Here is a 24,401-nt window from a genome sequence, read left to right as displayed (position 1 = left end):
ACAAGCTCGTAGAGTGGGCTGGCCCAATAGAATGGATATTATTAGAAAATGGGTCATCCTACTTGATAGTCTTTTCACAAGATGGATTTAAACGTGGGTTCAACCAAAATTGGGCTAAAACACTAGCTGTACATAACGTTTATTTTGTTATTGGGTTTGATAAGGTCCAATATAATTTTTGGCGGATACAAAACTTTATTTTGAGTGTGTAGTGCGCAGGGGGAAGATCTCTTTCCACTTGAAAAATTTCCGAAACAAATTATAGTAGTAATAAATAGTTTAACTAATGAAAACAAAACATAAACCTACAGGGCTCAAATCCTCATAAAATTCATGCCAATTATAAGGGCTTTTAGGGATGAGAAGTATCAAGTTACTTACCATTTGCCATTGCAGATTTCTTGAACAGGGAAAGTCCACAGAACAAATATTAGACTATGACTTTGGGTTTTGACTTTTGATATCTATGCATGATAATGAGCCAACTATTTATAGTTATATAAATTCGAATTTGGGCAATACTATACCTACAACCCAATCTCATAATTTTTTTCCTTAAAACCCCAATGTGATAATTTACAATTGGTCAGCTCACAAATGGGTTTCACCTGCCCAATTGTCAACTATCACGTTAAAATTATGAGAAAAAGTTTGTAAGATTTATTTATAAACCAATATTTATTATTTGGATTGAAGGATTAAAGAAAGACTATCTATATAGTAATTAATTGGTTAGAATTTATCGAAGGCTGTGTGAGAGACAATGTGAACAATAAAAATAATTAGCCTTGACATTTCTGGCTGGTGAGGCTGGCTTTGGTTAAGATTTAAGATGTCTTACTTATCTCAACAAACAATGGTAATGGAGAGATTAAAGAAAGACTAGTAGTTGGTCAATGTAAATGCAGTCATAATTATTCAATATAATGAATCAACATGTTTCATTAATTACTTTAATTCAATCCGGAACCATGTGAACATCATCTAATCTAATGATCTGCTGAGTGTGGCATTAATAAAGAAATTAAACATGTATTCGGCATAAATGAATAGTTTAACAAATGTGAATAGAATCATATATTAGAGAAAGACTCTTTCAAATTAATTAGTCAATAAGTAACAACTAGGAGTATTAAATTAGATTATTACCACTAAGAAATTAAGAGTAGAAAACATTGTTTCAAAACCCATATTGGACCAAATATAAAGTAAATTAATGCGGTACAATTGTAAAGAGTTGATAACTATACATACCGACAGTCATTATTAGAAAAAAAGAAAAAAAACTTTATAGATTGACATCTGTCAAAATTAAATAACACTAGATCAGTAGAATGAGACTGGGTGAGGAAGATCAGTTATTTATATGGCCGGCCCGTAAGCAAGCAGAAACTATTATCAGAGACATCCATTAGAGAGAGAGAGAGAGAGAGAGGGAGAGAGATACCTGGAGAAACAGATACATGTGAAAGTTTCAAGACGAAGAAGTTCGGTGATTAATTTTCGGAGAAAATTTTCAGGTCTTTTCTCTGGTGTTTGTTCTATATATTTTACTCGGTGTTATCTCATTATTCGTCTTTAGTTTCCCATTCAATTCCTGTAATTTGTTTCCTTTACGTAGCTAAGTTACATAGCAGAAAGCCGGGCAGACTCTTCAGAATTTGGAAGATTTAACACTCTTAAGTATAGTTATATAATACGACTGGAAAAAAAGTAGTTTTGAACTTAATATTTTCTATTTCTCATTTCTTTCCTCTAGGTTGAATGAACCATTCTGAATATTTAGATACATGTACAGAGTCTTAGAAAATAATACACACACACACATCGAATCATTCATCCTTTCATATCAAACTTATGAGATGTTGTTTATAATTTGTGATTATTTGCCAGCTTGGTTTCAAATTAACCACGCTGAGAAATCTGATCCGATTGCGAAGATGAAAGATTTAATTTAGTTATGAAAGTTGATTATATATTTATTGTGATCATTAGTTGTCTGTTTACATCCAGGAGTGTGAAGTTGTCGAAGAGTGAATCACTGAGGAATAAGGAAATCCTGTCAGACAATATTTCAGGCTAAGATGAATGGGTCAGGAAGTTCCTCTGAAGATAAGCATCAAAACGGATACCAGGTAGCTATTGATATCAAAGACGATTGTTGTATTTATAAGGTTCCTATGAAACTTAGGAACATAAATAACGATGCTTACACTCCTCAAATTGTTTCAATTGGTCCTTATCACCATGACCAAGAAAAATGGGATGACAAGCAAAGCAAAAAAGAATGGAAATGGGATGACATGCAAAAGCGAAAGAAGATATATCAGGAAGAGTTTCTTAAGAATAATAGCGAGAAAGATAAAATCAAGGACTTTGTCAAAGAAGAGGAGCAACGTATCCGCGATTGTTATGAAGCAAAATTTGATTTCGGTTCAGATGAGTTCATAGAGATGGTTCTGGTTGATGCTGTCTTCATCATTGAACTCTTCTTGAGGTATCACCATGATAAAGATGATACAAGAGATTTTGTACTAAGTAAACCGTGGCTATCAAATGCTATAAAACTGGACTTGCAATTACTTGAAAATCAGCTTCCATTCTATGTCCTGGAGAGGTTATACATGTTAGCCTATGGCAGCTCCACTGGAGAATCCTTCCTTACTCTTTCTTGCAAGTTTTTCGGGTATAAGGAGCCAGGTGAAGAAGCGAAGAAAATTAAACATTTTGTCGACTTGAGAAGACATACTATGTTGGTCGGAGTCGAAATTGATCCAGAGTTACCAAAATCTCCAGGCGGAAAAATTGAAGATTTACCAAGTGCAGTGAAGCTGCATGAGTCCGGGGTGAAGTTTAAGTCGGTCAAAAACAAAGATGCAGTGAAGCCTGGTGAGTCGAGGAGGAAGTGTAAGCTAGACAAAGAAAAAAGTTTACTTAAGATAGAATTTGGAAAGAGAGAGGACTCATGTATTCCAAGGCTTAGGGCAGATGTGCTAAAGATTCCACACCTTAAAATTGAAGATGATACGGAATGTTTGTTTCGAAACTTGATGGCCTTGGAGCAGTGCCATTATCCATTTGAAACTCATATTTGCAACTATATTGATCTAATGGATGCTCTGATCAACACGAGCAAAGATGTGGATTTGCTTGTTGACAATGGAATCATCTCCAATTGTGTGGGCGACCATGATTCAATTAAAGCCATGTTTAACAGACTTTGCCTTGAGGTTACGCCAAGTACTTCCTGTTACGACCACATTTGCGACGGGCTGAAAAAGCACCACGGCAAATGGTGGAATCGCACCAAGGCAACGTTGATAAGTGTGTACTTTGAAAATCTTTGGAGAGGCACCGGAACTGTTGCTGCAACCATACTCGTGCTGCTCACTCTGTTACAAACCATCCAAAGATTCTATCCGGAACTGTTTACGCGTCCAAAATAATTGAAGTTTTGTGTGTTTCAAGTACTTGTATTATTAGAATGTCTCTTCCTACTACTAAGCTTGTAATAACTTCGGATTTGTAGCTTTCATTTATAATAATTTATTATCTTCCATGCTATATGTATTGTTCAACCATTTGCAATATCATTAGCTTACTTAATAAATCATGCTTTCATATACGTTTAAGAATGTGTATTCTGAGTGACCTTAGACATCGCTTACCAATAAGTTTATTTGTATTCATCAGTTCAGTAACACATCAAATTACACCTCAATTTGATTAAAAAAAGAAAAAAAAAAAAATTGGGCTATGGTATCCTGGGACCTGTGTTACAGGAGCAAAAGAACAAAAACAAGAACAAGAACACAAATAAGGTTTAGTTAGACTCAGAGTTAACTACCCAGTGAATAAAGCTTCGGGCGGGCCATAAACAAAATATCAAAGCCCAAAATCAGGAAGCAGGCCCATATACTCGGAGCTCAAGAGCAAGGCGAAAATTAAGAGGGGCAATCAGTCGACATTGCGAGTAGGCAATGGAAACGGAGGTGGAGGAGAGTGGTGGTGGGAATGCAGTTAAGGGAATCCGCACTCACTGGTGGTGGGCCCTGGCAAGCACAGCCCAATTAGGATGGGGTATATCATCTTTCAGAAAAGGCTACGCCGGCGATTCTCGTCTCATGCCCGCTAAAGCGTTCGGTGTCGCCGCCTTGTTTGTCGGTTCCGCCGCCTCCGCCTCCATCGCTTTTCTTCGGGCCTCTGGCATTCACAAGGTGTCAAACAATTCTCTGTACATGATTTTGTTGGTGTTACAAATTACTGGAGTATTAAATATTTTTTTATTTTTTAACAAAAATAAATCCCAGGTGGAAGACCTAATGGAAGTGGGTGCAAATATAAGAACAGGACTTGGTGTCCGTCCTAGAACAAGTGCCCAGTAAGTTGAATCATTTATTTTTCAGTTGAAATTATAATATATGTTTCCTATTAGAAATTGATAACTATTTACTCTTGGTTAGGAAGACAGATGATCTGTGAGAAGCGAAGAGACTGGAGTTTGTAGCAGCTTTGGCATAATTTTGATAGTTGATGCTCTTTTAATGAACACAATCTGTTGTTAATTCAGTGGTTTGTTATAATAAATCTTAGTAATTTTGGTGATTAAAAAGTACTATGTATTCTTCTTTAACATATAGTTAATAGTAATGCATCTATTGAGTACAGGCGATTGTGTTATGGAAAATGATACACTCACCGAAAAAGGGATACTGAAATTATGCACTAATCCGAAAGCATGCACTAATAGTTATGACACCATTATGACCGATAATTAATTATAAATTTTGTTTTTAAAAAAACAGATGATACCAAGTCTGTCCGATGTATAAATTTAATATACTTTTTTGATAACCGTAACATTGCTCTTGTGATATTGTTATAGACTTCTATTCAGTATAAACCTATTAACCCTGTTTAAACACTCCACTTAACGATGTGAGACTTCATAACAAAAAGCAACTTGTTTCTGATTTTATTTTCCATTAAGGTAAAAATTTTGGATCAGAAAACATTCATGAAGGAAAATGTAAAACCAACTGCTTGTTTTATAAGCAATATGCTTAATTAAAAGTAAAGAATTACAGACGTTTTTCTAGCAAATCATATGGAAAAGAAAAAATAGACTTTTCCAGCGTCCCTTGGAACTCCCTTACAACAGTTCTACGCAGACATTCTGGGCTACACTCACGACCATGTCAAGTTGGTACACAATAACCTTAATGCCAACGAAGCCCTTCATATACATCTTTTAGGCAGGCGCTGATGCTGGTGCTGGCATGTAAGACTCCAGCATCAATTGTGCTTTAGAAGGTGAAATGATCTCAACAATCAAGTATGTAAATTTCCACTGCTTGTCCTCTTGATCTTTGAACATCTCAGCAAAAACCTTACCGGCTCCGTGAGGTCCACGGATGTAGAAATTAACCTACACCCAATCAATCCATGCATAAAACAGAAATAAGCACCTNTCCACTTAACGATGTGAGACTTCATAAATCATAACAAAAAGCAACTTGTTTCTGATTTTATTTTCCATTAAGGTAAAAATTTTGGATCAGAAAACATTCATGGAGTAAAATGTAAAACCAACTGCTTGTTTTATAAGCAATATGCTTAATTAAAAGTAAAGAATTACAGACATTTTTCTAGCAAATCATATGGAAAAGAAAAAAATAGACTTTGCCAGCGTCCCTTGGAACTCCCTTACAACAGTTCTACGCAGACACTCTGGGCTACACCCACGACCACGTCAAGTTGGTACACAATAACCTTAATGCCAACGAAGCCCTTCATATACATCTTTTAGGCAGGCGCTGATGCTGGTGCTGGCATGTAAGACTCCAGCATCAATTGTGCTTTAGAAGGTGAAATGATCTCAACAATCAAGTATGTAAATTTCCACTGCTTGTCCTCTTGATCTTTGAACATCTCAGCAAAAACCTTACCGGCTCCGTGAGGTCCACGGATGTAGAAATTAACCTACACCCAATCAATCCATGCATAAAACAGAAATAAGCACCTTTAGATTTAAGTCAAAATTCCAGAGTAATATGCTGTCCACAACTCATGAAGAAAATATGTTTTTTGTTTCAACCTCATTAAAGGATCGGGAAACATATTAAGCTCAGATAATTCATGTGGGAATCCACACGTCATGTATATATTTTGTAAATAGTTGAGTGGCCGTATGACAGGAGTATTGATAAATTATATGTGATAATACATCAGTTCATTAACATCCAGCATTATTTGCATCACTTTGGACTTCAGCCAAAGCTGCACATAATAACATGGTAATCACGCCTGACAAAGGAAAACAGGTGCAAATATAACTAACTTAAAATATTTGACCATTTACCTCAACATGCTCTATGCCAAATTCATCAGTATATACCCTGTTGGGAATACGTTGACGGGCTGCACGATTTCTACTTTCCTGACCATAGCCAGTAATAGGCGATCCAATCCTCACTCGTACCTGATATAAAGCAATTTCAATCCAGGTGAATCCAAAGCACAATCATATGAGTTAAATTAATAACTTGAAACTTCTGTCAGAATGCGATAATAGTTTGTATAATGTTTAAACAGTACAACATCATATGAACCATCACCAACTATTTGCATAAACTAAAGAGCATTTGATTTTTCATATTACTGGTAAATTGCTAGAAGAGAAAGAGAACATATAAGTGTATTCATCATTATTTATAAATATATATCTAAAATTTATAATAGAACAGAGGCTACGGTTCATGGTCTAGTATCGTACTTTATACCTGCAAATTCTGCCAACTCAACAATGTATTCACCTATTTATAAAATGTCTAGCAACTAAATTATCTCTCCTCCTCAGACCAGCCCAATGCAGCAATTAGTACTTACCACTTCTAAAAAATTAAAGGTAACAAGATAAAAACACGATGAATTTGGCAAACCTGACCGTCGTCTTGAATTCTTTTCAGAGCCTTGTTAAAAATTTTATACCTAAAACAAAAAATGGTGCCAAATCAGCATGGAGGTGACAAGAATACACAATTCTTTACCAAAAAACACAATTCAACAAGAGATCTCTTACTCTTTTGGTTCAAATATGAGTTCCTTGAACACACCATATGCAGCAGCAGCAGCAACCCCAAGCCCTGCAAGAATTATAATACTGTAGGAGGCCCCCTCGGTAAATGTTACCGGCTTCTCTGGGATATTGTATGTAGGAGCATCAAAAGGATCCTCAACAGTAGAGATGTCTTTTTTGGGCTGTAAGGGCATTAGAGGACAAGTCAACAGAATTAGAGGAACCTGATGTCAACATATAATCGAAAGGAAAAAATATGGGTGGAACACTTTATCTCCAAAGTTTGAGTGTTGATTTTTCACAAAAAAGAGAAATTTATGACTCTTGTCAACAAAAGTTTTGTTCAATAACAAATCACCAGGAAAGAGTTAAAAATCCAGTAGTTTCTCATTCATTCATTAACAGATAAAGTTCCGAACCAAGAACAGTTATCAACTGGTGACAATATTTTGAGAAAAAAAAAAAAAAAAAAAAAAAAAAAGCTATGCAAAATTGCTTAACAAGTGAACGATGAAAATAAATAGGCTGAACACAAACAAATAAGGGAAACAACTTCAATTAAAAAAAATACCTCAGATGATGTTTCTGACGATTGCTTTGAAGCTTTTGACGCAAAGGACCTAGCAGAACAATGAGTTCTGGTATTTGCTACATGGTTCTCGATTAGTTTATATGGAGAGCGAAAATTCACCATGTATCCTCCAGTACATTGCCCTCTAACCAGAATAGAGATTCCTGCCAAACAAGTCATCAATTATAGACCAGAAAAGGAACTCTCGGCTCCCAATGGAGTCATACGCCCATTAAAAAGGAGACCAGAATGCAGCCCAAATATTTTAGAACAAACATATACAAAAGGAAACATAACAATGCCAGCACCCCGGCGAAGGTGCTCTGACATAAATCTAAGCGAACTCACAAATCTATCACAACATTTTCTTGTACAAAACCTGCATAATCATCACAATAATGTAAACCAAAATAGATAAATAAAAGAATATCAGAGTAGTCGTCACTAACCGTTAGCTCCAAATACATCCTGCAGAATAAAACAAAGAAATTACTCATCAGCCACATACTGAAGAAAAATATAAGTAATGGAAAACAAAATACATTGATGAAGATAATCAGAATAGGCCAACATGTAAAACTGCACGATCAACAAGAAAGTAACATAAAAGTGATACACTAAAAACCAAAAGGCTAAAACAAATAATAGTTCATTAGATTGATTATATGGTCTCCAATAATCTCATCTTCTATGAAAATATAAAGTATAGAAACAAAAAAGAAATGCTCTAAGCTGTATACACTGAACCAAAGACGCCAAATATCTAGCAAATTACAAAATAATTTTAAACAAAAAATTAGGAGAAACCTTAATAACAAAAATATATAGCACGGAGTAAAATAAAAGAAAAATTATCGTTACCCTTTTTGTCAAATATTCCACTGTGGATTTCTCATTGGATGATGATGAAAAACGAGCCAAAGGCCATGTTTTCCGAAGTGATGATATTGCCGATCTTCTAAAATTGTACATCTTTACTGAACTCAAATGGCTTCTTCGATGGCACTATAACCAAAATTTTCCTCAGGTGTTTATCATAAAGTCGAAATAACACAATAAGACCTGATGATTGAATATGACAAATTTCAAAACCCACGAATAATAGGAGTTAATAGAGAGGGAGAAAGGACTGCGTTGGGTAAACGGTATAGAGAGAAAACTCGAAGTAGCGGTTTGGGGTTTATGCAGACACGTGCCATTAGAAACACACGTACGGCAGGATTACTGGATGGGCTCAATCAATAAACCCAATCTTACTGGGCCCGTTTTGATTGGGTTTTGATGTTCTCATACGCACTTTGTGCAAGAGCAGTCCAAAAACAAAAGGGACTTATTTGTCATTTAATTCAGTCTTTTTTTTTTTTTTTCCATAATTCAAAATTAAAGTGCCTAAAAATAATGAATTATTTGTTATTTTGTTCTTATTCGACTGAATTCAGAACTGTATTTGCAGAGAGGCCACATTACAAACTGATGTTTTGTAGCCATGTTTATTGATTGGCTACACCTATGACGCTAATCTGTTCCTTTATATTTTTCTTCTTGTTGCTAGGTTCAGTTAATTGATAGGACACATGGTTTGAGGACCTGAAATTTTCTGAGCACAAATCCAGAAGCATTTGAATTTGAAAATTTCAGTTTCGTAGAAATGTTTCTAACCTGAAAAAGATGAAGGTAACTCTACTGTATTTCTCTTGGCTTAGTACTTTGACAATAATTAGATATTACATTAAATCTTGGTGCCCAAGAGGGGTTTTGTGGTTCTATAGGTTGAAAAACAGAACAGTTTCACACTGTCAATATGGTAGAATAGCTGAATCTATTTAATGAAGGACTAAGCAGTGTATAATCAGCCTTTTCTTTAAAACGAAACACAACATGGTAAAACTTAAAGAACCCAATCGATATAGGTTCTTTTTACAAATCAAATAATTGTTGCTACATCTGGATTTTCAATATCTACTTCTCCACTGAGATAGCTAAAAGCCTAAAAAATGGTTTCTCTGGAACAGGTTTGCATTTGACAAGCCTACCAGTCGGCCAAGATGCAGCTGTGATACTGATACATGCACCCCATTGACCCCATTGACCCCAATTCAGTCTCTCTGTATCTGCAAACTTCTTCAGAAACTCCACCATCAATACTTGAAGAATGATGGTTATTGCGATAATTTCCAAAAATAACTTTTCTTGTGTGTTGGATGATGGCTTGAAACGCTGTCATATTTGCACTTAAATGGAATGATGTCATTTTGATTCAAATTGAAGAAACAATCCTGAGCGTTGATGAAAAGAAGATCTAAAGACTGAAATTTAACCCTAATGTCAACAATATAAAAGCAGAGTTATTTGGCAGTTTACGCATTCAACCATTTTTGTAAATCTCTCTCTTCTTTGTTAAACACCATTTTGATTCTTTAGTGTTTTCAATTTGGGTTGAGTGAATCTTGTAACTTGTTGATTGAGTGACTGAGTCAGGTCATTCTGGGCGTATTGTATACGCTGTATATAGGGATTCGAAGGTGTAATCTCTAGGGTGAGTTACGGGTTGAAGAAGGGGATTTGAGGGATTTGTTTTACTGTGTGTAATCTGTAATCTTGACAGTGATTTAGTGCAGCAAGCTCGTGTGATTCCCGAGTTCAACGTGGATATAGTTTGCTCAAATATAGAGCAAGTGAACCATGGTAAATCTGGTTGTTCTTGTGTGTGTTTATTGTGATTCTTGTTCTTGATCTGTTGTTATTTGGTTGATTCTTTATGTGAGTGGTTATAACATTGTGTATCCCTTTAAAGACACTCTTCTTTTCAAGCTTCCTTGCGGTGAACAGATTGAAGACTTGGCAAAGGACAAATATGTTGAAGAACAAGGTGTCCTTTACCTTCTTATCAACACAAAATATTGATTGGCCTTTGAAATGTAAGGTCAAGAGGATGGTTGTCTGATATAAAGCTTGAGCTAGAAGATTTCTCCACATAATATTGGTGATAAGTGGATTGGTACGGCCCACAGGTGGTTTGTCCATGAGCTCGCTCGTTGGTCGCTCTGTAGCCAAAGCCAGGGCGCCTAATGTGTTCATGATCAAATTCACCCACAACAATTGGATAGCCATTAGAGGTACTTCATCTGCAGAAACTGCTGCTACAAAGTTTATCACAAGAGCAGCAACATTCATTGTAAGATGGAACTGAATGAATTTCTGGATATTGGTATAGACACATCTTCCCCATTTCAAAACTCTGGCTACTGAACCAAAATTATCATCCATGATGACAATATTTGAACTCTCCTTGGCTACTTCAGTCCCTTGAATCCCCATAGATAGTCATATATTTGTTTTCTTCAGAGTTGGTGCATCACATGTGCCATCCCCGGCGACTGCAACCACGTGACCTTTCTGTTTCAAGCACTATACCATGAGCAGTTTATCAAAAGGAGAGGATCTTGCCATCACACATATTTTGTCAACTTTCTCCAATCTCTGCTCCTGTGTGTAGTTTCTGAACTCTTCTCCTTCCACAACTAATCCAATGGGCGTAAGTATTCCACATTCAGTGGCTATGGATTTTTCAGTGAAAACATTGTTACCAGTGATCATCTTGATGTTAACTCCAGCACGTTGGCAGTCTTCCACAGCTTTCTTTACCCTTGGACGACATGCGTCCTTAATACCCACCAATCCTATTAGGCTCAAGCTGTCTTCATTTAACTTTTTAATAATACTATATTTACAAAGAAATCTTATAAAGATTTGCATACAATGTGAGGTAGCAAAAAATGAATAGAAGGGTGAAACAAAAATTCAAACTCATTAAATTCACTTTTCTATTCATTTTTTGCCATATTATTTTGTATGGAGATCTTTGTAAAATTTCTTTGTAAGTATAGTATTATTTTTAACTTTTTAGCTCTTGCTCATCTTCGGAAACATGTTTATGCGCAAAAGCAATGGATCGAAGGCCGCTGCCTGCCATACCTTCAATAATGTGCTCTAACGTTTCCCTTGCACTATTATCCAGATTCTTCATGTTCATAGTAACTCGAACACTGGGCTAGAATCATCTTAGCTGCTCCTTTCCAGTGCAGGTTGATTGTGCTGTCTATCTTCTCCCTCATCATAACGCCACTCCTTTTCTTTTCTGAATCGAAGGCCTCAACTTGGAGAATTGTACAGCTCTGTTTTATTTTCTCCATATCTATGTTGAGATCTTGGGTAGCCCAAGAAAGAATTGCTTTTTCAGTGGGACTACCTGAGATTTCAAAATCAGATCCTGAAGTAGCCTTGTAGACAGAACCAGTTGTATTCAGAGCAACTCCTTGTTAAATCAATTCAACAACCCAGGGAGAAATTGAAGAAGCAGAACCCTCGTTGATAGGTTCCTGGCCAAGCCAAAACTTTGGCACCTTCATCTGGTTAAGCAAGAGAGTCCCTGTTTTATCAATACAAATGACGGTTGCAGAGCCCATTGTTTCAAAGGCAGAGAGCTTTCTCACCATAGCTTGATCAGCCATCATTCTCTTCACCAAATACGCAAGAGTAAGTGTAACAGCTGATGAAAGACCTAGAATTGAAACATCGACAACTCTAATTGCAGCAGCTACAATCCCCACGACAACAGTCACAGTGTTGTCAACCTTTGTTTTGCTTCCAATGAATTTTTGGTTTCCATTCTCGTCTGTTGGATTTCCTGTAAAGTAGTGAACCATCAAGACTAAAAGAACCATGAAAGAAACCGTCCATCCAACTTTGCAGATTGACGAAGTTAGCTTGTCAAGTCGAGCTTGAAGAGGTGTCCGTTCACTGGCGTCAAGACTGAGTTGACTCATCATTTGGCCCCATAGTGTGTTCATGCCAATTGATGTGACTAACATACGAGCACACCCGTCAGATACCGTGGTGCCAGAAAACAAGAATGGATTATGGCTGCTGTTTACTTCAACATGATGACTCTCCCCTGTGATGCTTGATTCGTCTAATAGTAAGGAATGCCCATCCAAGATCAATCCATCAGCAGGAACTTGGTCTCGAATTTCTAAGCATATAATGTCCCCAACAACAATTTCAAATATTGAAATTCGTTGGTGCAGACCGTTTCTAACGACTTCAATTTGGATACCGTTGCTCACTTTTGATAGCTTGTCGAATTTTCTGTTTTGTCTGTAATTACTTATAGCTGAAACAGCGTTGACAAGAAAGACAGCAACAAAAATGTTTCCACCGTCATCCCAACCTTCTTTTGAACCATGCTTTTTTATGCCAAAAGCAAGTGAAAGGACTGCATAGCCTAAAAGACTCAACATTGTTAGATCTTTGAATGCTTCCACAACAAAATGAATGAAGCTTTTTGATGGCTTGTTATAGGTGTTTGAATCAAATGCCTCATGTCGGCGAGCAATATCTTCTTCGCTCCTACATATTCTTCCATCAATATCTGTTTTAAGAGCAGAAGCTATGCCATAAATCCCATCAAACTCATAAAATTTGTCAAGATTTTTGTTCTTCACAGGCTCTTTAAGGCTTGTGGGATCAATCTTGAAGTATTGATCATTATTATCGAGTGGAACATTGACAACAGTAAAAGACGGGGAGCAGGAAACTTCATTACTAGTATTTTTTGTTTTGGACAGAGATAAAAAAGCTCTGGAACAGTAAATTTTGGCAAAAGCTGAGTGCCAATTCCTGTTGGGTTGACTAAGGTCGGAAGGAGCACTAAGTAAAAACTCAATGCAACCCACGTTTGCTTGGAGAGTGGTAGACATTGTGTTTTAGCAAGAATAAAAAAGGATCGAAATTGTTGATGGAAACGAGAGGCAATGAGAAATGGTGCTCGGATTATTACTTCCTAGGATTATATATAGGGATGAGATGTGGAATACAATTCGAATGAAAGTTCAGAGGTTGTTTCGTTTTTTTATTAATGTGGAAATCTAAGGTAACAATTGCCGCGTTGATTGGATAAGAGACAATACCAATTAAGATGTGCGTGTATTGTGTTAATGAACAAGCAGATCGTTTGGATAAGAGAACATACTAATTAAGATGTGCGTGTCTTGTGTTATTGAAATTGCTAGATAGCTAGTGTGGTGATGTGGCTTATATTTGCCAGGTGGAGTCAGCCTTTCTATAAAGAAATAAAAAATGGCCTGTGCGACGTCGTTTTTGTCCTTGGATCAATTTTCAGTTTGTGTCATTTGATCCGTTTCTCTTGCAACAACTTTATTCTCATTCTCACCTCATTGGAAGCATGTATATAAAGAGATTCTAGCGCTTTGTTCATCTTTGTGGAGAAATTCAAGACAGGTGGCGGTCGATCTTGAGAGAAGTGTTTGTGTTTATAATGGGGTGGGCTGGTGAAGGAAAGGAGCAGCTCTCATAGAGAAATCTAGGGTCTGATTTTTGGGTGTGTTCTTTCCTTGTACTCTCTGTGTCAATTCTTCTTTGTACTGCTTCAAATCATGACTTGTCGAACAACGGTAGATATTAGTCGCGACGAGCTTATGCTGGGTCGAATTTATGTTGGGTCGTGCTGATTCTGGGTCGAACTATAATTCTGCAAGCTTATGGGACTTTCGAGCTTCCGGCAAATCACACATAAGATCTGGCCCCAGTGTTTGGAGGTCATGTTGAACTTCGAAAACTGAAGTCTTGCGATTTGCCTCTTATGCCCGAAACCTCTTTTACAAAGTGTATCGTGGCGTTGATCCAGTACTCGTGGCTTGTATTCTGCATAAACTGCCCCCTTAGGTGGAATTTTTTTCCAAAGCATCTAACACTAAGTAACAGATAAATAATCGCCTTCTGCAGAATCGTATCCCTTGCGGTAAATCTTTATTTTCCTGAAATCAGAATAAACTATTAAGAAGAAGAAACGACACTTATTTAAGCATGAAGCTAGCTAGGTTTGTAATTGTAGTAGCACACCATTTTCTATCGCCAACAGCATACTTATTAGAATAGTGGACCTTTTTATCTGATTTTGAGAAATTTTCAATCTTCGAAGTCAGAATTGCTTTATCAGTAGGTGGCTTGAGCTTGACCATGGAAAGAGTTTCTCCTTTGTGAGTTGGTTTTATAACAAAAACTTCAGCTCCAAAAGCACAGCAACCATTAACAAGGTATCCCTTTGATGAATTATAGAAATCTTCAAAAGAAACCAGTTGGTCGAAACCCCATTTAGTCTTCATCTTGTGGAAGCGTCTTACTTTTCCATCAACATCTACACCACAATACATGTACATATTTTATATATAAAATTAAAAAGTCAAAAGAAAAATGGCACGAAAATGTAAAAATTACCTTGAATGGTCAAGTATTTGTTATGTATCTGATCGAATACAAACAATTTAAAGTTTACGAAAACCTCCCAATTATCAGAAAAAGATTCGACGCCATCTATTTCCAAGTAGAGAGAAATATGGCAGTTTCCATTCCTTTTCTTGTTTCCATCTGGATAGAGAACCAGTCTCCTGAATCAATAATTCCATGCCACCAGAACAATAACTAATTAGTAAACTGGATCCATCTGAATAAATGGATATATAGAGCTGATAGGAACATACCATTTGTAGCTCCCGGCTTCAAAAGTATCAGATTCATATTTTTCTTTCTCTGATTTCACCAGAAGAGAAAATGACTCTGTTTTTAGTGTGTAGTGCGCCGGTGGAAGATCTCTTTCCACTCGAGAAATTTCTGAAACAAATTACAGTAGTAATAAATAATTTAACTGATGAAATCAAAATATAAACCTACAGTGCTCAAATTCTCATAAAACTCATGCCAATTATAAGGGCTTTTAAAGATGAGAAGTCTTAAGTTACTTACCATTTGCCATTGCAGATTTCTTGAACAAGGAAGTCCACACAACAAATATTTTGGGTTTTGATATCTATGCATGATAATTAGCCAACTATTTATAGCTGTATAAATTCGGATATAAGGAATGAAAAAGACTATTTATATTAATTAATTGGTTAGAAGTTATGGAAAGCTGTGTGACAGACAGTGGGACTAATAAAAATAATTAGCCTTGACATTTCTGATTGGTGAGGCCGGCTTTAATTAAGATTTAAGATGTCAACTACCTTTGTTTGGTGAATGATTCGATATAACCATCGGAACTGGTCGGTAAGTCATTGAGTTGGCCGTCGTTGACCATCAATGGCGGCCATTTCTTTTATCATCATTGACGGCCAGATCTGGCCATCAACGACCGAAAAAGGCAAGATCTGGCCTATAGCAACGGTCGGCCATATCGACGCACATACGGCCAGATCCGACCGATCTGAGTCATAACGCCAGATTTTGACCAGATTCCGACGGTGGTGGCCGGAATTTGGCACTGTGGGTGGGTGGGGGTGTTTTTGTCATTTTACAAAAAAAATTATATATTGGGGTATTTAGTTAAATTAGTAAACTTATAAGGTTTTTTTATAGATTTTTAAATTTTATCTCGTAATAATAACTCTATCCAACTATCCAATACTATTCCCAAAATCCTATCCAAAATAATAAACCAAACGCATCCTAAGATGTCTTATCTCAAGAAATATTAATGGTAATGGAGAGATTAAAGAAAGACTTATAGTTGGATAATGTAAGTGAAGTCATAATTATTCAATGTAATTAATTAATGTGTTTCATTAATTACTTTAATATAATCCGAAACCTTTTGAACATCATCTAATCTAATAATCTGCTGAGAGTAGCATCAATAAAGAAATTAAGCATGTCTTCAGCATAAAGGAATAGTTTAACAAATGCAAATAGAATGATATATTAGAGAAAGACTCTTCCAAATCAGTCAATGTAATTAAATAAGTAACAGTTTGGAGTGTTAAATTAGATTATTACCACTAAGAAATTAGGAGTAGATAGCATTGTTTTAAAATCGAGACTGGACTACCCAGTTCGACCGTTTGACCGAGAAGGACCCTTATCCAATCTAGATATATCATAAATCCGATTATAACAATTGGACCGGATTGACCCGAGGTTGAATCGGCGGAACAATGTTGAATCGTCGGTTCAACTGTTGGATGAGAGAACCAAACTGATGACGTTAGCATGACATAATAAAATTTTGAAATTCTAATAAATTTCTAAAATAATTTCATCCAAATCCAAATAACAATAAAACATAAATAAAATAAATCGAAAATCCAAATTTAAAGAAGAAATGATAAATAAAATAAATTTAAAATCCAAATCCAATTACTAATATGTCATGCTGACATCATCGTCCACCGGTTTTAGACCGGCCTACCCGGACCGGCCTCTTGACCTGGTCAAGGCCCGGTCCGGGTCTTACTAACATTGTTGAAACTTGATTTATCAGTGAAAAGAATAAGGGGCATATATGTAACTTGAATAGCTAGTTTGAATGTGAGAAAAATTAGGGAATGTGGGGTGTAATGGCGAAGGGTAGTGGCAGTAACCGTCTTAACCGTCACTTCAAAAACAAAGAAAGAAAAAAAAAAGTTGGAAAATAGAACACAAAAAATTGTACTGAATGTTGGTTTTTCAATCAACAATGGAAGGAAAAAGAGAAGAAATAAGGAAAGGGCCATGGAAAGCAGAGGAAGATGAAGTGTTAATAAACCATGTGAAAAAGTACGGGCCAAGAGACTGGAGCTCCATTCGATCCAAAGGTCTTTTACACAGAACTGGCAAGTCTTGTCGTCTTCGTTGGGTCAACAAACTTAGACCCAACTTGAAGAAGTAAGTTATGTTACTTTTTTACTTTTAGTTTTTGCCCATGCATTATGTTACATGAGAAAGTGATTAATTTACTTGTTTATTGATTCGGTTCTGTTTAGTGGGTGTAAATTTTCACTGGAGGAAGAGAGAGTGGTGATAGAATTACAGGCACAATTTGGGAACAAATGGGCAAGAATAGCCACGTATTTGCCTGGGAGAACTGACAATGATGTCAAGAATTTTTGGAGTAGTAGGCAAAAGAGGCTGGCCCGAATTTTGCAGAATTCAGCAACACCCTCCTCTTCCCACTCCAAATCCCACAAAACTAGTAGGGAAGTTTCTACTTTTCATGATGTTCCCACTTTACAGGTAAATTATTTGCATCCATTTATTTTTTTGTTCTTTTCAAGTAATTTTATGGATTTTCATTTGCATATTTGTAAGCAATTTCATCGGTTTAATTTTATTGAAATACTGGTAGCCAGTACATGCCTAAGTTTTTAAGATATCTCCACTCGTTTATATGACGAGAGGTTCAGAATCTGCAAAATTGGGTCTTTATAGTGTCTAGACAAACTTTTAGTTAGACATATGTGCTTAATGTATGAATTTATTACTTCCTGTCTAAGGTCTGTAAGTAGTTTGACTCAATGATTCGCTGACATGTTTAGTTACAGAATTTCGGTAATGAAGGACAAATTAAAAATATGCATCATGCTGGTTGATTTATGTGATCTTTGTTATGTGTTTATAATACATGCGTTTTGTTTTTCACTCTTAGGCTCCAAAATTCACTTCCTCAATGGAGGAAGAGTTATCCTCAAAGGCTCCGTCATGCTCGTCATCCAACATGGAGAAGGCCGGAACTATTAAGATGGTTCCGCTGCCAGATTTGGTTAATCCTAAGTTGCTTCATTTCGACGGCCATTTTGAGCTTGCCCCATATGAGAATTATCCTTGCACTGATTCTCAATTACAGATTCCATTTCCCAACATTCTACAACCTCAACAAGACCTTACATTTTCACCAGATAGCCAAGAGCTGTTGGCTGGGCTAGAGGACCCTCACTTTTTCGATGTGTTTGGACCAGTAGATGCTCCTCAACTTACTAATGGAGCACAACTTCCTGTTGAAGAATCATTTTTAAAGCCAGTGAGAAGTTTTAGGAATGATGTCATTGTCAAGGAAGAATATGACAACCCAGTGAACCCAGATGCCTTCTTTGATGATTTCCCAACCGACATGTTTGATCATATTGAGCCACTTCCCAGCCCATCGGACTGGTGATTTATTGACTACAAGGCTGGTGTCATGTCCGGGCTGATGATGAACATTTGATTAGTTTCTTGCGCTTCAAAATTTGATGCAAATCCTTGTGAACTGGTAATTCTTGTAACTTTTATTCTTTGTATTAAGACTCTGTGATCTACATTAAATGATAGCTTGTCACTTAGGTGTTACAGTAAATGATAATGTGTTGGGTATGCCAAGTGCCTGCTGCGTGCCATTATAACCCATTTTCGCTTAAATTTAAATGACTGATCGAACCACGTTTTAAGTTTTGAAAGAGTTGGAGATGCCTATGAGGCTTGTTAATTTCATTTGTGCGTATACAGTCCTCATCTCATGCGTTAAGTTTAGGAGTAACCTACCATCATTCTCTTAAGATTTCAAATATTAAAAGAAAAAGCCATAACTTGATAAGTTGGCATTGAGAGGCTTATGCAATTATTTCAATATTCCATCAACTAATAATCCATGTAAGAAATAAAATTTTCCTTCATCAAGTAAAACCAGTAGTCTAATAGATTTGTAATGTCGATCAAGCTGACAGGAGAGATTATGTCAATGCCCAACATACTAAAATTAGGGCTCAAGTCATGCTTCCAAAGCTGTTTGACATGCAAAAAGTTATACATGATCAAGCAAGGAACCATCCCCCACAACATAACTTACACCAGTTTTACCATGATCCGTATAAACCTCAAAATCTCCAGCAGAACATGAATCATTTTTGCTCTCAACTGGTCTTTTTAGTTCCACATATGCACAATAGTCAACTTCATAGACAGTTTTGTCCTTTGCAAATGCAGAGACTGCAACCCCAACTGCTTCCCCTGCATTTGCAAGAATTGCAGTTCATACTTTAGAAGAATGTTTGATAATCACATGAGCCGAAACAACCATATTATGACAGATTGAGTAGTTTTTCCAAGACTACATGAAGGCAATAATGCAGAGAGAGGGCCTGTTGCTTTCTGTTCAAATTGGTCATTTCAAGTGCTAGGGAGACTTATCCTGGTTATTTGTTATCAGGGACGGTACGGCCAACAATAGCACAAGAATAATAATGAACACAAGTACACATTAAATCATTTGGTTTTTGTTTACCATGCCAAGAATGAAACTTACCATGTGTGACTAGCAGCAAGTTTTCAGAAGGATACTTATCAGCTAGCGCCTTGATAATTTGAGCATACCTATCCCTTGCACCACCCACCGTCTCTTCCCATTTTGGCAACTAGAATTTTCTCAAGCAAAGAACCCATGTAAGGTGAAATAACTGTGTGCTTGCAAACATCCACACACAAAATGCTAAGAGATACCTAATTTTGAAGCAAACTGAATGAGTGTAATGTGTTTACCTCTTCATACACTCGTGTAGCAGAAGTATCAACTGTTCCGGCTGGGAGCATAGCTTGAAGCTCGGAGGCATTGAAACCAAAGTTCCCATCTTTAGGAGCTAAATTAGCTCTGATGGCTTGCCTGTTCAACATCTCGGACAATCCATACTCAATAGAGACCTGCAAATATAAGGAAATTGTTCAAATTTTAAGTATGCATAACCTAACGAAAAGTGATTCATCCATTCAAAGTTCAAACTAAAAGAATGTAACTTCATACACTTAACTATAAATCTCAATTATAGCATCTCTTAGTGGTCAACCAATAACCAGACATAAATTACATCTTTATCTGCCCAGCAAAATATACAAATAAGCATAGCAACATTAAACATACAGTATAGAGTGCCTACTAGATGAAACAGTCATTAAACCAAAAGAAATATACATATACAAATAGAAACAACCAAAAAAAAAAAAAAAAATACATATCACTCGATCTCTATAATCAATAATATATGGCTATAACTCAAGAGTAAAATTGTAAATAAGTGATGTGATTTGTGACCTTGAGCTTGGAGGGATCGATGGAGGCTACGTCTTTAGAGGACAAACTATTGGGATCATCATCAACGGCGCAGAGAGCATATACAACCTCGTGCGCCGTCTGGATGCAACGAAGAAAAGGTGAAACGAAGACACGGTGGATTGGGAACCCAAGGCCGTTTCGGATCTTCCGACCCGTACAGAATGCCCTAACCCGACCCTCCTCTACTAGGTGCGGGTCCCACGGTCTAGCTGCTGTCATTGTCCACAACGGTTCAAAGTTGTCGACGCGGTCTCCGTGTCTCATTACGACGACGTTTTGGAGAAATTGATGGGAGTCTCCTTGCTGGTTGTTCTGCGATTTCTTGGTTTGTGATGAATCCATTTGTTCTTGAAAAAATAATGTTAGGTTTCAGATTCCAATCAAATGTTATGTATGTAGTAAGATTCAGACAAAAATATAACCCTAAGGTGGGTGGTTATGTTGTTGCAACAGTGTTGGAGATAAACAGAAGAGGACATTAAGTTAGGGGATTTGTTATTTTTGGTTATGGCAATTGGCACATGCACTTTCGGCTCTTGGGAAGAAAAAGTCGGTTAAAAGTTGGTGCTTGTGTGAAAAGCAAGTATGCGCTGTAAAACAGGTGTAGTGGGTGAACCCAGGCCATGCTTTTGGGCTTATCTCGGCCTCTGTTTTATCAGATTAGACAGGCTCACTCAAACAACCTTTTAGATCTCGCTTGAAGCCCCCACAAAAATCTTTTCGCACCCTAGTTAAATGAAATTTATCTTCTATCCTATATAAAATGATATTACACTGGTAACCCTTTCTTATAAACTTTCTTTTATAATTTCGATTTGATAGCTCGTAATTAATTAATAAGATCTATATGGAACCCATTGTAAATTATTTAGTCAAACTATCAAGAATGCATTATACAAAAAATATGATGGAAGTATTCCTTATGAAGAATTAAGATATGGAGATTTAATTAGTTTTATTAACAACGAAGCCTTAATAATTTGCACCGATTTAAAATTAAAAGCTAAATTAAAATATGACTTAAAACATAAGAAAACAGAATTAAGTGGATTTTGTAGTCAATACGGTTATGAAAAAAATATTATCTCTCTCTATTAAGTACAAAAAAGATAAAAAACAAAAACAATATAGAAAACCTTATTACAAAAGAGATTATAAATATGATAAACCTTATAAAAAGAAAAAAAAATCCTCTAATAAGAAAATATCCAAAAAACCGATCACATGTTGGAAATGTAAACAACAAGGTCATCATGCAACCAAGTGTCATAAGAAAAATGAAATTAAAAAATTAGAAATAGATTCAAAATTAAAACAACAATTATTAAAAATTATTCAAACAGACTCTGAAGAAGAATCTAGTTACAATACAAATAATGAAGATATGATTTATCAAATTCAAGAAAATACTTCTGAATCAATGAGTGAGTCTTCACAAGACTCTGATGATTGTGATTGCATGGGGCCTTGCTACTGTGCAATGAGATCGATAAATATGATATCAACATCTAGACTTAAGCCAATAAATATTATCACAAAATCAAAAGAATTTTTATTAGATATTATTGACAAAATTAAGGATGAATATATTAAAAGAGAATATTTATTAAAACTTAAAGAATTATTTTTAGCCAAAATAAAACAAAAAGATGTAGATTCTTACAATTTAAAAGACATATTAAAAAGATTTGACAAATCCACATAAGTTACTATAAGTGACTTGCAAAAGGAAATCAATATTCTAAAAAATCAAGTTAAAGAATTACAAAACGATAATATTGAAATCAAGACAGATTTATTATGCTTAAAAGTCTTCAAAGAAATTATAAGATAACCACCAACCTTAAAATCATAATTACAAATTAAAGAAATTGAAGAATCATTCATTAATAAAATCTCTTCTCAAAAAGGCAGATTCAGATAACACCAAATCACTCAATGATCAGATGAGGATCGTTATTTTTTAATATTTCAGAACCAAATCAATTATAAGTTTAATAAAGGACAATTAATCAATACCATCTTTACCTGATTTTCAAAATGTGCAATCAATGATCAAGACTTTTTAAAAGTTTTGTCTTTTTCACTGTCAAGATGTCAGGCTAGTTTGAAAATTTTCCAATTTGAAAAGTAATAACCCGAAGGTTTTCAAAGTTGCAGGGAATCTTGACAGTGAAAAAGACAAAACTTTGAAAAAGTCTTAGATCATTGATTGCACATTTTGAAAATCAGGTAAAGATGTCTTGAATAACTGTAACTCATAATTAATTTGGTTTTGCAACGTTAAAAAATAATCATCCTCATCTCAATCGGTCGGTGATTTGATATTGTCTGAATATGTCTTTTGAGAAGAGAAAGATCCAATTATCATAATAATTTTGCTCATATCTTAAGGGATTTAACATTGCGCCATCTCAATCAGAAGTTTTATTTTTATGTTAAAAATATTGATTGTTGTTGGGGCTAACATATTGGAGAGTGTTAAGAAATCTATATCTACACAGTTGGTAGACTAGCATTTTGGATGGAAAAACTAGGCCACCATTTAATGAGGAATTTTTTTTGTAATTCCCTGAATTTTGGAGGAGGAGGTGTAGTGATATGAAATTGTCAACTCATTATCCAAGCAAGTAAGAAATTACTAGAAAATGCAAGTAAAAGATCTTCACTGGTGTTGAAATTTTGGGCAAATAAGTGATATCCTTCCCAAACCGAAGAGGGGAGGATTTTTTCATTTAAACCGAAAAAATTAAACTATTATTGGAACCATTTTGGAAAAGTTTTTTAGACAAGTTTTGTCAAATATAAAAAACCAAGAGTGTGTTGTATGTGTTAGACAGAAAGCATAAAACCAGGCTTTTTGATAATCTTTATAAGAAAATTCTTGGGGAATAAAGTTTTGAGAAAATGGACGTTCTTGATAAATTTCAATGCGCCAATCTTGAGGTCTCAAGACTTTTTTGATTTTGCATTTTGAAAAAGCAATTCTATTTGAATTATTTCTATCTAGATTATGCGTAATTTCTACTGAATCAGTATCAACTAAAATAAATTCACAAAATGTTCTTGTTTTTAATAAATCATCATGAATAAAATAAAAATCTAGAGGGAAATTTTTTGATAAAGTTTCTTGCATAGTTTGTCCCCAATATTCGAGTTCAACAATGCAAATTGATTGAGTTATATCTTTCTCAATGTATTGAAAAGTGGGATTAATGTTGGTAGGTTTTGATGGAGAAGGTGAATAAGATGGTGGTATTGTAAGGGCTTGTTGGTAATTTCTTAGTGGTTGGTAATCTTTTGGTGGTGATGAAGAAACATATTATTCATCTAGAAGAGTGAACCGGTTTGGTTGGGTGATAATAGTTTTCTGTTTTTTGGGTTCTGAAGATTTTGATTGTGAAGGTTTTGTTTGTGGGGTAATAGGTTGTTAAGGTGATAGCATCGCATAAGATGCTTTTGATTTTGGATTGTTTTTGGGTTTGATGGGAGTGTCCATCTTTTCCTCACTTTCTCTCAAAAACTCTGTGTCCTGAAAGTTGTTGTGATGAGAGAGATTATTAGAGGAAAAACTTTTTGACAACGTAATTTTGAAACTTTTGAAATCTTAATGCAAAAAGTTGGATAAAAGGGCCCTTCACTGGTCAAGATCTCCTAGCTAGCTCCTTGTCAGCAGACGATGGATGCTACTATTTTTGCAGTATTTAGAACCATTTCCCTGGCCTATTTACTGTGTGGATCAGATCCATCAAATGTGGTGTATCCCGCCGTTCCTGATGGCACACCCTTATGGATCCCCATTAAAAATAACGAGTGAACGGTCTTGAAGCAAGTGCCTCATC

At 35.8% G+C, this 24,401-nt stretch overlaps 6 protein-coding genes and 1 pseudogene across 7 annotated transcripts; 3 read left to right on the top strand and 4 right to left on the bottom strand.

Moving 5' to 3' along the window:
• The first annotated feature begins 1,404 nt into the window (after positions 1-1,404).
• LOC116117767 (UPF0481 protein At3g47200-like) lies at positions 1,405-3,564 on the top strand. Its single transcript, XM_031403787.1, has 2 exons — positions 1,405-1,520; positions 2,014-3,564. Exon 2 carries the CDS (start codon positions 2,085-2,087, stop codon positions 3,444-3,446), a length of 1,362 nt encoding a protein of 453 aa, XP_031259647.1. The 5' UTR covers positions 1,405-1,520; positions 2,014-2,084; the 3' UTR covers positions 3,447-3,564.
• A 376-nt stretch (positions 3,565-3,940) lies between these two features.
• On the top strand, positions 3,941-4,667 carry LOC116117764. Of its 2 annotated transcripts, none has more exons than XM_031403781.1 (3): positions 3,941-4,217; positions 4,311-4,381; positions 4,468-4,667. In XM_031403781.1, exons 1-3 carry the CDS (start codon positions 3,981-3,983, stop codon positions 4,505-4,507), a joined length of 348 nt encoding a protein of 115 aa, XP_031259641.1. In that variant the 5' UTR covers positions 3,941-3,980; the 3' UTR covers positions 4,508-4,667. The 2 variants fall into 2 exon arrangements, with proteins under 2 accessions (XP_031259641.1, XP_031259642.1); XM_031403782.1 differs by having other exon boundaries at positions 3,943-4,217; positions 4,464-4,667.
• A 907-nt stretch (positions 4,668-5,574) lies between these two features.
• LOC116117763 (probable mitochondrial import inner membrane translocase subunit TIM21) lies at positions 5,575-8,828 on the bottom strand. The gene is made up of 7 exons (XM_031403780.1): positions 8,511-8,828; positions 8,099-8,117; positions 7,650-7,813; positions 7,082-7,260; positions 6,942-6,990; positions 6,362-6,481; positions 5,575-5,982 (listed from the first exon to the last, which is right to left on the bottom strand). The coding sequence occupies exons 1-7, from the start codon at positions 8,619-8,621 to the stop codon at positions 5,806-5,808; spliced, it is 819 nt and encodes a 272-aa protein (XP_031259640.1). The 5' UTR covers positions 8,622-8,828; the 3' UTR covers positions 5,575-5,805.
• Positions 8,829-9,608: 780 nt separating this feature from the next.
• On the bottom strand, positions 9,609-13,408 carry LOC116117684 (annotated as a pseudogene).
• A 1,013-nt stretch (positions 13,409-14,421) lies between these two features.
• Positions 14,422-15,480, bottom strand: LOC116117683 (ubiquitin carboxyl-terminal hydrolase 12-like). The gene is made up of 5 exons (XM_031403702.1): positions 15,471-15,480; positions 15,209-15,338; positions 14,946-15,115; positions 14,571-14,865; positions 14,422-14,485 (listed from the first exon to the last, which is right to left on the bottom strand). Exons 1-5 carry the CDS (start codon positions 15,478-15,480, stop codon positions 14,422-14,424), a joined length of 669 nt encoding a protein of 222 aa, XP_031259562.1.
• A 1,698-nt stretch (positions 15,481-17,178) lies between these two features.
• LOC116117671 (transcription factor DUO1) lies at positions 17,179-18,781 on the top strand. Its single transcript, XM_031403688.1, has 3 exons — positions 17,179-17,366; positions 17,465-17,714; positions 18,127-18,781. The coding sequence occupies exons 1-3, from the start codon at positions 17,179-17,181 to the stop codon at positions 18,631-18,633; spliced, it is 945 nt and encodes a 314-aa protein (XP_031259548.1). The 3' UTR covers positions 18,634-18,781.
• Positions 18,782-19,105: 324 nt separating this feature from the next.
• LOC116117736 lies at positions 19,106-21,093 on the bottom strand. The gene is made up of 4 exons (XM_031403750.1): positions 20,539-21,093; positions 19,992-20,150; positions 19,759-19,867; positions 19,106-19,463 (listed from the first exon to the last, which is right to left on the bottom strand). Exons 1-4 carry the CDS (start codon positions 20,899-20,901, stop codon positions 19,258-19,260), a joined length of 837 nt encoding a protein of 278 aa, XP_031259610.1. The 5' UTR covers positions 20,902-21,093; the 3' UTR covers positions 19,106-19,257.
• Positions 21,094-24,401: the final 3,308 nt, after the last annotated feature.

Source organism: Pistacia vera, unplaced genomic scaffold (assembly GCF_008641045.1).
Source record: "Pistacia vera cultivar Batoury unplaced genomic scaffold, PisVer_v2 Contig820, whole genome shotgun sequence".
Lineage (NCBI taxonomy): Eukaryota > Viridiplantae > Streptophyta > Magnoliopsida > Sapindales > Anacardiaceae > Pistacia > Pistacia vera.
The sequence above is the reverse complement of the archived record's forward strand: the minus strand, read 5'-3'. Positions and strand labels throughout refer to the sequence as shown.